This window comes from Nipponia nippon, unplaced genomic scaffold (assembly GCF_047370975.1).
Source record: "Nipponia nippon isolate SJK-2023a ecotype South Korea unplaced genomic scaffold, ASM4737097v1 scaffold_1, whole genome shotgun sequence".
Lineage (NCBI taxonomy): Eukaryota > Metazoa > Chordata > Aves > Pelecaniformes > Threskiornithidae > Nipponia > Nipponia nippon.
Window position 1 is genome coordinate 45,512,003 of NW_028262290.1, and position 16,432 is coordinate 45,528,434.

At 38.9% G+C, this 16,432-nt stretch overlaps 1 protein-coding gene across 1 annotated transcript; it reads right to left on the reverse strand.

Annotated features, from left to right (window-relative positions):
- Positions 1 to 11,843: 11,843 nt before the first annotated feature.
- PPDPFL (pancreatic progenitor cell differentiation and proliferation factor like) lies at positions 11,844 to 15,313 on the reverse strand. The gene is made up of 5 exons (XM_087735822.1): positions 15,179 to 15,313; positions 14,955 to 15,051; positions 13,933 to 14,022; positions 13,741 to 13,840; positions 11,844 to 13,321 (listed from the first exon to the last, which is right to left on the reverse strand). Exons 2-5 carry the CDS (start codon positions 15,007 to 15,009, stop codon positions 13,309 to 13,311), a joined length of 258 nt encoding a protein of 85 aa, XP_087591948.1. The 5' UTR covers positions 15,010 to 15,051; positions 15,179 to 15,313; the 3' UTR covers positions 11,844 to 13,308.
- Between the last annotated feature and the right edge of the window lie 1,119 nt (positions 15,314 to 16,432).

Sequence of the window (16,432 nt, forward strand, 5' to 3'; positions counted from 1 at the left end):
ATTTAATTTAACTTCATAGAAAAAAAAACACACATCATTTATTCTAGGGTAAAATGTGCTTTAGAATCCTTTTAGGGTAGGAGATGGCTTAGCAATGGGAAGTTATTTAAATTGGCTACTGTCCTCACTTCCATTTATAACACTTGCAGTATGTATTTTCATAAAAACTAGTCATCCCTGCAGCATTTAGAATCATAGAATCATAGAATAGTTTAGGTTGGAAAAGACCCTTAAGATCAAGTCCAACCATTAACCTAGCACTGCCAAGTCCACCACTAAACCATGTCCCTAAGCACCACATCTACACATCTTTTAAATACCTCCAGGGATGGGGACTCAACCACTTCCCTCAGCAGCCTGTTCCAGTGCCTGACTACCCTTTCGGTGAAGAAGTTTTTCCTAATATCCAATCTAAACCTCCCCTGGTGCAACTTGAGGCCATTTCCTCTTGTCCTATCACCTGTTACTTGGCAGAAGACACCAACCCCCACCTTGCTACAACCTCCTTTCAGGTAGCTGTAGAGAGCAGTAAGGTCTCCCCTCAGCCTCCTTTTCTCCAGGCTAAACAACCCCAGCTCCCTCAGCTGCTCCTCACATGACTTGTGCTCTAGACCCTTCACCAGCTTCATTGCCCTTCTTTGGACATGCTCCAGCACCTCAGTGTCCTTCTTGTAGTCAGGGGCCCAAAACTGAACACAGTATTCAAGGTGCGGCCTCACCAATGCCGAGTACAAGGGGACGATCACCTCCCTGGTCCTGCTGGCCACACTAGCTCTGATACAAGCCAGGATGCTATCAGCCTTCTTGGCCACCTGAGCACACAGCTGGCTCATATTCAGCTAGCCGTTGACCAACACCCCCAGGTCCTTCTCCACCGGGCAGGTCTCCAGCCAGTCTTACCCAAGCCTATAGCATTGCATGGGGTTGTTGTGACCCAAGTGCAGGACCTGGCACTTAGCCTTGTTGAACCTCATACAACTGGCCTTGGCCCATCAATCCAGCCTGTCCAGATCCCTGTGTAGAGCCTTCCTATTCTCCAGCAGATCAACACTTCCGCCCAACTTGGTGTCATCTGCAAACTTACTGAGGGTGCATTCAGTCCCCTTGTCCAGATTGTTTGTAAGCACACACGCTCAGAAACCCATGTAAGGAATGACAGGGGCTCAATAATACCCACTTCCACATTACATTAATTCTAATAGCAAAAGGATAAGGTCTTTATAGAAAAAGATAAGAGCAATGACACATTATGCCACTAAGAATAAATATACACCAACACACTATACCAAATAGTGTATCCTGGGGACAGCTATTCCACTTATTCATTTTACCTGTTGATCCTCTTCCCACTGTGGAATAACAGATGAAACTTTTGAGTCCATCAAGAAAATCCCATTATAAAAGACTTGTAGCAATGTTCAGTGCCTTTGCAACCTCATTGATTTTCACTTTTGGTGAATTGTCTTAAACATGTTGACTGCATGAGAAGGAAGGGCATACTTGTCCATGGTAAATGTACGGGAAAATTATATGTTCAAGAATAAATGTATCTTTAAGCTACAGAAAGTTTAAAGTTTCAAAACTGCTTTAATGTATGATTGCACCAAGACAATTTGTCTTTCCTGAAATATGCTTCTTTAGAGGGCCGACCTCTTCGAGTAGGCTAGAGGTGAGGGCTTTATTATTGTTATTGTTATTATTATGATCATAATCATTATTTTAGTGGAAATAAGCTAGAGGTGAGGGCTTTATTATTGTTATTGTTGTTACTATGATCATAATCATTATTTTGGTGGAAATAAGATTCAATCTTGAGCAAAGCACAAGATAGCCACAAGAGAAAGCTTTGATAACTGAGGCTTATCATGTTGTTTGACACAGGCTATTACCATCAGATAAGAGAACCAGAGAACATCTTGGGCCAGAAGAGTTACTTTGACACAGATACCAGTTTTTCTGAATTATGATCCTATGATTTAAGATCATTACTACTTCTGTGGGTAGCACTGCAGATTTTAATTCAGTGTTCAGTGCATGTTTTAGCAGAGAGTCATGCAGAATATTGGCAACATCTCCGGACTTGCCTGTTCTACTTGATTTACCGAGGGATCATTTAACTCATTGACCGATTCCTCAGCCGCAGGGAAGTCCAGGATAAGCTCAGACATGAAAGGAGGATGACATAACATATTGTCCTGCTTTCAGCTGGGACAGAGTTAATTTTCTTCCTAGTAGCTGGCATAGTGCTGTGTTTTGGATTTAGGATGAGAATAATGTTGATAACACACTGACGTTTTGGTAGCTAAGTAGTGCTTACACTAGTCAAGGACTTTTTCAGCTTCCCATGGTCTGCCAGGGGCACAAGAAACTGGGAGGGGGCACAGCCAAGACAGCTGACCCAAACTGACCAAAGGGCTATTCCACACCATATGATGCCATGCTCAGTATATGAACCAGGGGAAGTTGGCTGGGGGGCAGGGACTGCTGCTTGGGAACTGGGTGGGTGTTGGTCAGGAGGTGGTGAGCAGTTGCATCACTTGTTTTTCCTGGGTTTTGTTTCTTTCTCTGTCTCTTGTTGTTTTCCTTTCATTACTATTACTATTATTATTATCCTATTTCAACTATTAAACTGTTCTTAACCCAGGAGTTTTCTTTCTTTTGCTTTTCAGATTCTCTCCCCTATCCCACCAGTGGGGGTGAGGGTGAGTGAGCGGCTAGGTGGTGCTTGGTTGCCAGCTGTGGCTAAACCATGACACGTATGCACAGGCCTGCTTGATCAATCATTAAAAACTAAAGCAACATGCCTTTGGTAGAAGAACAGCCCAACTTGAGTTCAGATTCATGATTCTGAATCCAGTAGGTCTGTGAGGACATCTTCCATAATACAGGCCAGGAAACTTTGCCCAGTAAATGAGGACAATTATTTTAATATACCACCTGATCAGTAAAACAAGATATATTTCATATATTTTCAACTGGCTTAGTAGCACCTGTTACCAAAACTGTGTCATTAACTATGCTGTTTATTTCAGTCTGAAGCTCAGCCCCAATTAAACAATATTGTAATGCTTGCATAAGCATTATAATGAATACAAAAATTACTATTTTTAATATTATTACTGTTAGATTTTAACAATAAAGCAATTTTTAAATACACCATGTATGATTATTTCTAAATGTATGTTTATGTACACAAAAAATATATGCATGAATGTATCTTTTTACAAAAATGAAGCAATCTGCTAGGAAAAAGAAAACCGCTTTATAAGAATTCAGTACGTTAAGAAACAATTTTCCCTGCAGAAATGCAAGCTCCATTACACAGCATCCTTGATTATAAACTTATTCTAGTACAGGCCCCTACAATTAGGCGAAAGCATCATTAGTGGTCCTTTGGTGGTTTGATATGAGACTGAAGACAGGGAACTAGGAAATGAAATAGATTGTTTTACAAAACACACGCAGCATTACCCATTTTATATGAAAGAAAAGAAAAGATGCTGATAAAGTTTTAAGATTACACAGCCAAAAAAGTTTGGGTATGCAAGTAAGAGTTTCTATGGAAATGCCAAACACTGTGTTGCATACAATAATATAGTAATGTTAATTTGGGGGGAAGGGGCTGTAGTACAATAAATACACACTATGCTGTTTAATGAGCGTATAAAGTATATATGTGTATAAAATTGCTAAATCAATGCCAGAAATATTATTTTTTGCATTTGATAAGGTATGACATTGTTGCTTTACCCTGATATTAATATAGGCTTTGCAATAACATTTTACCTGTTACTGAAAGAAAAAGCTTGTACCTATTGATGTTAGGTTTTAGATTCCAACTTTTAGACCCTGTATGTTACAAGTCACTGATGTTAAGTATTCCCATTCCTGTCTAGCCAGAGTCTTGACTGGAAAAAGCAGAATAGTTATAACATGGAAAAAATCTATTTGATAACAAATGGTCACTTCAGGATTTTCAGAAAACTGCAGAAGGAAGAAGCAAGCTAAAGTCAGAGGGTTTATATTCCACCTTCTCTGCTCCTGTCTCTCCCCTCTCAAATGTTTCTAGCTTTCCATATCTTTAAATACTGACTGTACGTGTTGCAATCTGTTCATTTTTTAATGTACAACTCATGAAACAGCCCCACATCGCCCCCCAAGTTGAGAACTCTTTGTGTCCTCATTTCATGCTGTGTCAGAAAGCCGGGATAATTAGACATTGCTAAAGGAAATCTTGGTAAGTCTCAAAAGAACATTCTCGAAAGAGAGATTTTGCTTATGCTTTTACTGCTCAAATTGTGCCTACATTTTGCAATGACCCAAAAACTGTGCTGTTCAATAAACACTGAAAGTACAAAGAATTCTTCTCCTTCTCTCCTATGTGCCTTTACACACATTACTGTAGGAGGCTCATAAAAGTGAAGCATGAGGAATGAGGGCCTTTATTTAGTTGAGGCATAATAATTTAATACAAGTGTAATGCACATAATGTGTTGACTTACAAACAGAATAAGATCTTCAGATGCACTCTTTCAATAAAGCAGTATTTTAAGAACGCTCTTTTAAACTAATGCGTTCAGACAATGAATGCCTTCTCTATTATCTATTCATGAATCTGCTTCTCCTTCGTACCCTTGAAATAAATGTTGAATTGACTTGCCAACTAATTATAGAACAGTGAGAAGCAAGCCTCAGCACAGTAACTTGAACTCTAGTGCCCTGGGTGACTTATGTAATACTAGAGGCACTTGGATTTCTTGGAAATAAGGAGGTACGTGAGATGAACTCCTCATCCTGTATTTGCAGTACAGTATTTCAGTATCCAAATATAAGCAGTGTTCTTTCTAGGTCACTCCTCCGCATGAGGGAAATGGAAGTGAGGTTTATTAACTGAAATTTACTGTCAGATGAACAGCCTTTTCAATCCTGAAAAGACACCATAAAAATATCCTTTATTTGTTCATGCTGAAAGTGCATACCTTTCATCAACTAAATGGATACCAAAGTAGCTGAAATCCTACTAAAAATATGTCTTTACATATATTCTGCCATAAGCTGCATTGTCACTCTTCATATCGTAAATTATGTAAATGAAAAGTAACTTCTGTTAATGAATTTGCATTATTTTAAGCTAAATGCATATCAAAATCATAATAATATATGTAGCTATGTTTCAGGGGGAAATTCTCAGGAGCTAAAAAAATACCAACATCATTTTCTGGGCATCCATTTGCCCAAGCATTTTCAGCTGATTAGAGATTCCAGTCCCTATAGCTAAAGTGTTTGTCAGGTTAAGGGGAAAAAAAAAAAAAAAAAAAAAAAAAGAAAAGAAAAAAGCCTTGATCTTTTACTGTAAAATGGTGGACAACCTCCGCTAGTTCTGTGGCAAGAAAACGAGAAATTCGTCATGTTAGGTCCGGACCCCAGATAAGCCTGCAGATTTGCTTTCTGATAAACTTCAGCAGCCAGTGAAAGTTTGGCTTATTCATCCTCCTTACCTCCTCTCAGCCTGCTCATTTGATGGCTCAGGTCTAAGTAAGAGAGCACTGCTAGTGCTGTTTAGAATCATAGAATCATAGAATTATTTAGGTTGGAAAAGACCTTTAAGATTATTGAGTCCAACTTTTTTTTGAAAGAAAGGGAGGATCAAGCTCCCATATGCAATTTCCTACAGTGGTTAGCATTACTTTCTCAGAGATTAGCAAAATGCTTCCTCTCTCTGATATTGCAGGTTAATGTTAAATTCAGTTTATTCCTCACACTACATCTCCTTGTAACAGTCGTTATCACGGTCAGTCAAAATATTTTGACATATATTTTTTCTGCTCTTTCACTGAAATACTACAGATTTTTAAAAAATTATGTTTGTCCCCAAATTCACAACATTTTGAATTCAATACACACCTGGGGTACGTCTCAAGGAGGTTTTGCTTGGCTGCAGCCCATCACCCTGTGTTCCCCATAAAGACTTAATCCACTTTAATCTAACATGTGCATAAAATGAGGGCTGGGGCGGGGGGGTGCGGGGGACAGACAATAGAAGCAATTCCTGAATAGACCAGCCCATAAAAGAGGTCTTAAACAAAACTCCTACTAGCCATCATAGGAACACATCCTGTCAACATATTTCAGGGATGTTATTTTTCAGCCAGAAAGTCAAGGTTTTATTGAGGTAAAAGATTGCATTTTACAGTGAGGCTGTGGATTCTTTCAATCCATGTTCCTTACTTGCCATACTTGAGAGTTGGCTCAGTATAAATGACACCAGTGCCTGGTCTTTCTGAGCTTCTGATATGGTCTAGGTCATTTCTTGGCCGGAGCAAAATACTTTTTGTTTTGGTTTGGTATTTTTTTTAACCAGAGACAGAAAGATGCATGTCCTGGAGACTGGCTGACCCATTCTAGGATTGAAGGGACTGCTGTTTGCCCTGGCTATCCTTTCTATATAATTTCTGTATTATTCCAGTGCAGGTGCTAAAAGATTGTTTGGGTTTTTTTTTAATTAGTGCAGAGAGCAACCAGGGGAGAGGAGAGTGAGTGAATGAGGATTGATGTAAACTTAATCTCTGTGATGCTTTGAGCCATAGCGATTGCTATATATACTTATCATTAGGATTTTAGGTAGGTGGGAATGAGTATCACAACTGTTCACTTTGTGACCTTTTTAATTTTTTAATTCAAATTCACTACCAAAGAATTTGCATTTATTTATTATGAAAAGCACTTAAACTGCAGTGGATTTCAGCATTAGGTGACATTGAAGAGGGATGGCCTTCAGTTTAAATAAATCTCAACTGACTTTCCTGTTTGGGGCTGAACTAAATGCTATGAGCATGAGCAAGTTAAATATATGGAGGATATAGTATTTGACTGATGTTGTACAGAAATAGGCCTGTTCTCAGTTGAGCAATGTTTTGGCAAATAAATCATAGTCCTTACTCAGGGCAAGTCTTCCTTTAAAATATATAATAAATGCTGTGGATGCTTTAATGTCCAAAAAGAAGTGAAAGGACATCCATTTTCTGAATTAGTCATAAAGGCCTCGTATAATATTATAACGCCTAGCACTTGATGCCTTTCAAGATTAATGTCCAATCAGTCCTTACATGAGAGAGTTACAGTCTACGCACATTTATCTAAGGTCTGAGCTGACCCGCTTAGTCACTGGAGCTCTGTTTTAATGGTGTGTAGGTGTTTAGAAAGTGTTTACATCACAAAGCTGTGCCCTCCAGATAGCACTTCTGTTACTTTCACAGTATGGTGATAGATAAACAGAGAACAAACAACTCCTCCACTCAATACATTAAGCAATAACGGCATAAGATTAATGTAGGACAATAATTATGACAACCAGGAAAAATAAGTAGTGAAAGTAACAGTCTGTTTTCTTAATGCATTTCAGCTTGTCATTCTTTTGCAATGAAACCAGAAAGAAATACAAAGCAACTAATGCTTCATATAGAAAAATATGTTTCTGGAAAGCACAGAATGAGAACAGGAAGGTTTTTTTTGGTGGAATGTTCTGTTTTTTTCCCCAAATGGATTCTGTATTTTACAGGCAGGCATTTTATTGTGACAGAATGTGAAAGGATTACTACATACAATGTGCATTTACCTCACGTTTTACATTCATGACTTTACTCAATCTGCTACTACCATGGAAAAGTTATCTAGCCCCTAGCACATCCTGTCGGTGTGATTCAATAGTAATTCTAGATTTCACCTGAACTTAAACGTACGGTGGGTCTGAGCTGGAGTCATGACAGCATTAAATTAACTTGGTTAAAATATGATGGGATAATACTTATTCAAAGGAACTTATTTCATTTTGTATTTTACCTCTAGTATTAACCTTTCACTTCTGCACTTTTATGAGACAGTGAAACTTGCAATTTAGAGGTTCTTAGAAAGATAGATTATATCTAAAATAGGTTTCTTGTAAGAACCTATAATAGGTTCCAAAACTTTCTTCAAAATTTAAAGTGGCTTTTTTTGAGGTGAAGATGCTACTCTATACATAATGTGACAATGGAATTAAAACCAAAAAAACACACAATACATGTCATCAGAGAGGATTGAAAATTATTTTTAAATTAAATTTAAAAAAAATGTGAATTGCTGTGCTATTTCATACAAGTAGTCGCAATGGGTAGAACTCTTTAAACATATTAAGATTTGAGATATTAAGGAATCTATTCATTAAATTCCATTTTCAAGTGAATTGAGTTAAAGTATGAGGTTTAGGTTCCAAGATTTCAAACTGGCCAACATCTTTATGCCATCCCAAAACCTCACCATCACCTTTTTCCTTCTCATTTGGCTTACTTAGCAATAGTTTGTATGTCCTCACCTAACCTGAAATAAGTAAACTACAGAGTGGGAAACATACTCTAAGAGCCTGGCTTTTAGCTTTCACTCACTGAAGCAAAAAGCATATCTCCAGCTGCTTCCACCTATTGATCCACTCCTATTGTGCTGAAATACTTCTTGAAGTCGGTGTAGCTGGGGATTAAACAAAATGATCCAACCTCTTCGGAAATCACTGTCAAGATCCTTGAAGAGGAAGTGGAATCAGCACTTCAAAACTTTTTTGCTTGTTATTTGAGTCATGCATTCCTGACTAACCCCTTCACTGCCGTTCACAGAGAAGTTCAAGTTGGCAGTAATGGGGAAGATCTTTAAAGGAGAGTATAATCAACCACTGAAAATCTTACTAGGGTGTTTTACAGACTCTCCATCACTGACTACTTCAAAGTCAGGGTGAGATGGTTTTTCACTTGTTGCAAAAAGAGCAACAGAAAAAAAAAACACAAAACACCAAACAGACCAAAACCTGAATAACATCTTTTTAAAAAGTTATTCCCAGTATTGCTGCATTTCTCCCAGACATCCCAGCCTCTGCCTGCCCAGGAGACGATCCCAGTAGGGTGACTGTTGTCCAGCCAGTCCTGTCAGTCCTCTTCTCTTATGGTAGAGGCTGTACCTCAGTGCACCTCACAAACCGACAAAACATTTCTATCATCTTGCACACAATACTGCCACCTCATCTACAGAAGTAAAGTGAGATGGTGGTTCTGCTTTACAGGTATAAGTGAAAATTAATTTTATTGAAGCCAAAGATGGCAAAGTTTTAAGGAGATGTAGTGGCTGACACCACTAAGAAAAGCAACAACTTCTCGAGTGTACAAGCTATTTTTTTTTCCTGTTATGAGTTGATCTAATGAAAATATTATATCTCTGTCCAGGTCATGTCCTGTCATCATGACTACAAGCACTTTTATAATTCTGTGTTTGAGAAAAGGTCAATAGAGTGTCTCTGAACATACCATTGAGTATTGTAACTGGGAGCTGAATTTTCTCTTATGGCATAGGGTTGGGAAACTGATTTCTTTCTCCACAGTTTCTGAGAGAGACAGAAGAAGTGGAAAAAAGGAAAACAGATGCTTTTCCCCTGATTTCCTCCCAATATACTGATCAGATTGTCTTCCCTATTAGTGATAGCCTCTTTGTGTTACAAAGACCTGTCTTCCAGTGATTACATACAGTGTATTTCAGATCTGCTACTGCCAGAACAGCTTAAAATGGCATATGACAGAGTGCATGACAAGAGAAATCTGACAGAATCCCTCCATCACTGAAGAGTCAGCCAGGACACTGAACATGGTCATGGTCAAAAATTCCACAGTCGCCAGCTGTAAGTGCAATAATCCAAGAAATGTTTTGCAAACATTAATCCCGGTAGAAATGTCTGAATGAACCCTGCTTGGGTTTTTCTTTTGCAGAAGAGTTGAGAAGTGACAATAAGAGAGAGTCTGCTTTCAGGAAGAAATAATGCATGTTTAGTTAAGATCGTGGAAAAAAAAGAGGGATTTGCACATATTTTAAGATGTCAGAATGTTGTAATATCACAAACAGAAATGACCCTTCCAAAGATGTTGCAAAGCAATGCTAAAGCACATTGTTTATGGGAGTCTTAATCACTGCACATATTAGAAAAAAAAATTACTTATTCCTAACAACTCAAATTGGGTTTGATTTGCTGTTCATTCTTATATTGAAAACCTGTTTCTTAAATGGGTTCATTTATCATTCTTGTTTCTGCAGAAAAGGCTAGTACACTAAAAAAAAAATTCCATTTCATAGCAACAGCTATAGTTTTTACAGTTAATCCTAACTATTTACCATCCACAGTATGTAGTATTGCTTACCTCACATATAGGCAAGAAAATCCTTGGAAAGAAATGCAACTTTATGGTATTTCTTCCAGACCACAACAAATGGGGAAAAAAAAGACTTCATGGTAATGAATTTCTCTCTCTAAATGTGATCAACAGGAAGATTTCACCCTTCTTGAACCAAAACAAACAATATAAGTTTTGTCTTTTATTTTGACTCCTAAAATGGGGTATTACTAGCACCAGTAGACTATGACTTAGGTTTTTCTTTTACGAAAGAAATGGAAGCCCATTACTGAATATTGCTGCTGCATATGCATTTGAGCAAAATAAAGTCTTTTTCAAGTCCATCTCTCCATTCCTAATTTGGTGATGATAGCTGGATCTAACTTAGTACTTACATGCTGACACAAGTTCTGGTTCTGATACTAATTTTTTTCCAGATGGATAACAATATACAGCTTAACTTCATCAAAATAAATCTCTACCTATAGTCCTTCTAATGGGAGAAAACATTTTTTTCTACTACAACGAATCCGTGAGCAAACATTTGTACTTGTCTTACCCAGATAGGTATTAAAATCATATTATTTTCCTGTTTTTCTTATTTTAAGCTGCATTTAAACTATACAATATAGCTTCCCCTTCATATTTGTCTCAGCTTCTCTTTAAATTATTTAAATTTTGGGGTTTCCCCCCCACAGAGTTACATTATAGTGACATTTAATTCAAGAAAATTGATGTTTCCTTATTACTGTGATGTAACAAAATGCAGCCCTTTGCTAGCAAGCACTTTAATGTCCCATTTACCCATATCCTCTCAGGAGTTTGTCGTAGCAACATTTGATGTTATTTAATAAGAGTTGATTCATTGCAGAATAACTATACTTTGAAGAACTGGCACAAATAACTATGAGTTGATGGTGGTGCCACTCCAATGCTGAGCTGATCACAGTAAAAGATGATGGAGATGGCATGAAGCCACTTCTCCAGAACAGTGTTTTCCACCACCATGGTGCCATGACAAAAACAAGTAGTTCATAGAGCCTAAGCAGATGAATGCACACAATATATAGTTTTCCTCCTCTTGTTCTTCCAGCCTGCCTCCCTCAAAAAAAAAAAAAAAAGGGGGGGGTTATTTTTGTAGGTCTTAACAGCTTATGAGCTCTTTCAGCACTCCACTTTCTGACTATATAAGGACAGAAGCAGGTTAAGCTCAGCAAGCAATATGGAAGTTTGTCACTGCACTTCTCCAGTGTTTCTAAGTACTGTATTTCCTCATGTACAATAAAAGCTAGAGCAGTTCTTTCTTCTGTGGCTTCAAGCATCTTCAAAGAGCCACAATCACCTTCTGGCAACTAGTAGTTAAGTCTTTTTCCCCTTCCTTTACAACATGATGTTACAGAAAAAGGTGTCAGGGTCTTTCGCCTATCTTACATTCTACCATTCCTTCTTCATCTTACATCAGACTTTAAAGTGGCTAAAGGAAGAACACACAAAGTTTTCTGTGGGAATTTTAATTTTACTAGTATTTCACATTAAAAAAACCCACCCAAACAAAGAAAAAAAACCACACACATCCCAAAAAAAAAAAACACCCACCAGCCACATCACCAGCAACACTGAACATCCGTTTGTTATTACAGGCCAAAAATAAGTCAGACCAAATACTGATTAAATCTTTATTATTAAAAAACTTAGTATAAAAAATAGTTCATTCTGTACACTTAAAGAAAGGACAAAGAGGAAACTACACAATAGCAGTAAAGATATGTAACAAGTTAAAGATTTCTGAACTACTTTTTCAGAATTGAGTTCTTTTCTGTTATCATCTGCCATGCATTTATGGTCTCCACCAAAGCTATAAACTTCCTGTAGCAGTCACTTAATACACTTTGGAGTCCTAAGCATAACTAGGACAACCATTAACCTAAAATGAAAAGTGTTGGCTATATTAATGTTTGCTATTGTTAATTCATTGAGTGATGGACAAAGGTTGGGTAGGTTTAATGACAGTATATCAAAAAGTTGCATAGATAATTTACAGAAATATCATACAGCCAAATACTTGTTATTTTCTATGACCTCTGATGCATTTCAGTCATACCCAGTAGAAAACTATCTGATGTACTGCTTTGCAATGCTGAAGACCAAATGAAGCTACATTACAGTATCTTTCAAGAGCATGAATCATGACAAAAGTAGACTTGGTTAACAACATTAATGTGATTACTTTGAGTTGAACACTTTGCCAGATCTAGCACATAACCAAGCTGACAGACAGCAGTGAATATTGGTAGGATTAGTCACTTGAGAACAAGTAGCTCTTTAAGCTACAGCAAAGCAGGTGAGAGTAATCTAAAAGTAAAAAAAAAAAAAGGAGTATTAACTCTGATTAAGGTTGCTCTTCTGCTTGAAGGTGTCAGTGTCTGTTAGGATTACTGGTTTCTCATCTCTCTCCTAGTCTGTCCTCAAACACCAACATGCATAGATATGAATGAAAGTTGTACCTGAGTATTTGACATTGGGATCTATGCACCCTGCTCAAACAAAGAGACCAAACTAATTACTGTTTCTTCATGTAATTGGGCCTTCTAAAACCAAAGCTATAACAAACATTCTTGTAAACTTACTCCCTGTAACTGGTAAACAAACAAATACGTGTTAGAAAACATGTACCATAGAGCAGTCCCACTCTGGACTATATACCTGAATCTTGTTTACATCAGTGTGACTGCCTATAGAGCCGATATCTGAAAGGTAAAACTTAACAGTATCACCTATTGCAAAGTCATTCAATACACATGCTTCTCAAACCTACAATATCTTAGTTTTACTGTCATTTTTCTCTAGCTATCCAAGTAAGTCATCAGGATATTTAATCCAGGTAACTTCCATTGGAGACATCTCAAATCATAGCAACTCTGTAATGAACAAAGTAGGCCATGGACATGGCCATTAAGCAATATTATTTAAGCTACTGACAAATATTTTGAACACACACTTTTCCACTCTCCTAAAAGTTTTGTTTTCTTCTTGCAGCTGAACCCAGACATTAGGAAGATCCCAAGCCTCTTGGAAAAGCAAGTCTGTATGTAGTATCTCAGTCAGTAAAGCCAGCATGCTGTCCTACTCAACTGTTGGTACTGCAGAAATATATAAAAAATGTTATGAGTAGAATTATCATTATATTTGTCTCAAAGATATTTATCTGCCTAAGTATTTTTGAATGCATTCATATCAGCTTTTTAACATAAAGTAAAATGGGTAAACTGCATAAATGGGTGTGCAAGTGCTGTAAGTAGGGGATTAAATAAATATCACTAAAAATGTAGAATAGCAATAGTCACTAGCACCTGCTTCATGTGAAGTCACATGAGTTCATTTATTAAAATGAAAACATGGGAAGCTTGTATAGCCATATACTTGCAGTATCTTTTATTTAAGTCATCAAAATAGCATTGCACCCCCCAGATCGTTTTAGCTGATTACAACTTTACTAACTTCTACCAGAAGTAGAATGGAATGAGTAAGTTATCCCTATCATTGTAAAAATAGGACTCACCTGCTTGCTGACAGTGTTTTTCTGCCAACAGCTGGTGGAGATGGTTCACTATGGAAGAAGCTTTTTATCCACCAACATTTATCGATTAATTCAGGTAACCCTGCAAGAGGGGGGAAAAGCCCACACCATTAGACACTGGCTGAATAACAAACAGGCAAAACCAGAATATTCTTAGAAAGAAGGGAACAATACCATTAAATGCCTTGTCCTGGTCTGTATTGTTCACAGCATCCGACCAGCAGGAGGAGCTAGAAGAAACACTGGATTCCGAGTTCTGTCTTGCTGTTCATGGAAAACAGACACACACATAATTAAAAAAAAACAAAAACAAAAAACAAAACACTTCAGGAGTACACTATTTTTCAGACCTGTTGCTATCTTGGAGGTAGCAATCTAAAAAGATAAGTTTACTTAGCTACAAAGTATAACTTCTATATTTTACACACCATTCTACTACAGCTGTTTATATAAAAAAATCTACGTTGATCTCTCAGTCTACTTACTCTTCACTTAAAAGCAATACTGAGATCTGTTTACATAGCTTTCACCAAAACCAGTGACAAATCTTATGATCATGTACACATTGCTATCAAGACAAACGAGTCTATTCTTGAATATTCAAGTCCAAAACAACCTAATTGCTATACTTTCCACTGTGATATAATAAATACTGTACTCTCATTACAGTATCCATCCTGTACAGAGGGATCCTAACACACCAGATCACTCTCAAACCAGTGACTATTTCACATACTTGGAAACAAAAATGTGAGTTGATGTTGCGTTCTGTCTAAGCCTGCAAAGTAAATATGAAGTACAGCTAGAAGCCAGGACTTGCTGGGCTAACACTTTTTCCAGGTCATGTTTTCTAATTAAAAAAAATATTACATATCCTTAATGAACAATTCTAAGTAGGAAAAAAAAAGTAGATAAATAACCAGAGGCAGATGCTCATTAAAACTGAAGTTCCTTGATATACTGAAAAACTCCAAGCAATTAAAAACTACCAGGTAAAGACACCCTTTTGCCTCCAGCTCATCCAGACATCACCTGAAACACACTTTCTGACTTTCTGAGTGGTAACCATCCAGACATGTCCTCGGGAGAGGCTCGGGGGGCTCAGCCTCCCTCCTCCAGAGGAGCACACCCCAGCCCGGGGGGGGGGGGGGGGGGGGCGGGGGTGCAGGGCAGCTCCCGTCCCCCTGAGCACTTACTTCTGTAGTACTGGTTCTTGGCCAGGAGGCAGCCGGCGGAGGGTACCGAGGCCATGGCAGCAGCGCGACAGGAAAATCGCTTTTCTCCGGGAGGAACCTGCAGGGAGAACGACGCGCTTGGCCGAGGGGAGCCGCGCCCGGCGCGGGGGGGGGGGGAGGAAGAGCCGCCCGCAGCCCCCGGCACCGCCGCAGCGGCCCCCCCAGCCCCTGACCCGGCCGCTCACCTGCGTCGCCCAGGGAAAGCGGCCGTTGGGAGGGAGGAACGGCACCGTACTCCCCTCCGCAGCGAATGCCGTCGGTACCCCGGGCCGCCCCTATATGGGCCGCGGCGGCGGGCGGCCCGCCCCGGGAGCGGTGGGGCGGGACGGGACGGGACGGAGCCAGCCCCCGGCACGCTGCCGAAAAGCCCCGGGACAGGACGGGACGGGACAGCCCCCACCCCCCCCGTCCTGGTCCCTTCGGTCCCTCTTCCCGGCTGTCATCTCTGAGCACTTTTCTGGAGTGCATGAAGCGGGGACTAAGAGCGGCCGCGTTAGTTAGTTATTCTCTCCCCGGTGGGAAAGAGGAAGAGGGGGACGAAGCAGGCAGGTACCTGTTTCAGTAGAGATGTTTATTTTGTTTATAAATATTCACAGTACTATGCCCATACACTAGAGAAAGTGAAATCAAAGGAATGCTTTCCACTCTCACGGTAACAAGCGAAACCTGTGATAATCTAAAGTCTTTGTGAAGTTAATACTAAGTCCCAGATCACCAAGTAAGTATTTTCTTCCCATACATAAATGCACAACTCTCTCTAAATTGTTGTAATCTTATCTCATGGCAAAACCCGTCCTACAATGTGTTACCACACCTCTCAGAGTTGTCAACAGGTAACGTAACAAACAGTTTTGGCTATTTGAATTGCTCCTGCTCCACAAGGAAGTGTTTTATCATTGTTTTTCGTAGCAGGAGTTGTGGGTAAGAACACAGCCACGTGTGGTGTGTGATACCATGTTACTGCGAGGTTATCTGACTCCTTATGTGTCCTATCTTAAATGATAAGGACATATTTCATAATAGCTCCTAGCATATTTGTAAGGATGCAAAGTGTACTGCAGGGAAAATGCCTGTAAAATAATACTTATACAGCAATTGTACCAGATAAGCACAGTGTATTTTCCTGGACCTTTTTATTGACCTGCTCTGAGTCTTGACAACATGGTGGTCTTTCCTGAATAAAACGTTTGTCAAATCTGCAAGACTGACAGAGAAAATATTTTGCAGCTGGGTTGGTACTAAACATTAGCACCTGTTACCCCATACGTTTATCTTGTTATGTAAAAAAGCACTGTTAGAGTAGAAAATTTTACATATTTTTTTATACCCCATTCACATCATATGTCCCTACCTACTGTTACAGCTACTTGTTTATGGATACCTAAACATAACTGAACTATTAGGTCATTGTATCAGTCACCTCTTTTCTGTCTTAATAA

Coding starts and splice junctions, on each gene's coding strand:
- PPDPFL (XM_087735822.1), bottom strand. CDS start 15,009: ATGGCCTCGGTACCCTCCGCCGGCTGCCTCCTGGCCAAGAACCAGTAC. Junction 14,023..14,954: donor CAAGAACCAGTACTACAGAA/GTAAGTGCTCAG, acceptor TTCCATGAACAG/CAAGACAGAACTCGGAATCC. Junction 13,841..13,932: donor CCAGGACAAGGCATTTAATG/GTATTGTTCCCT, acceptor CCCCTCTTGCAG/GGTTACCTGAATTAATCGAT.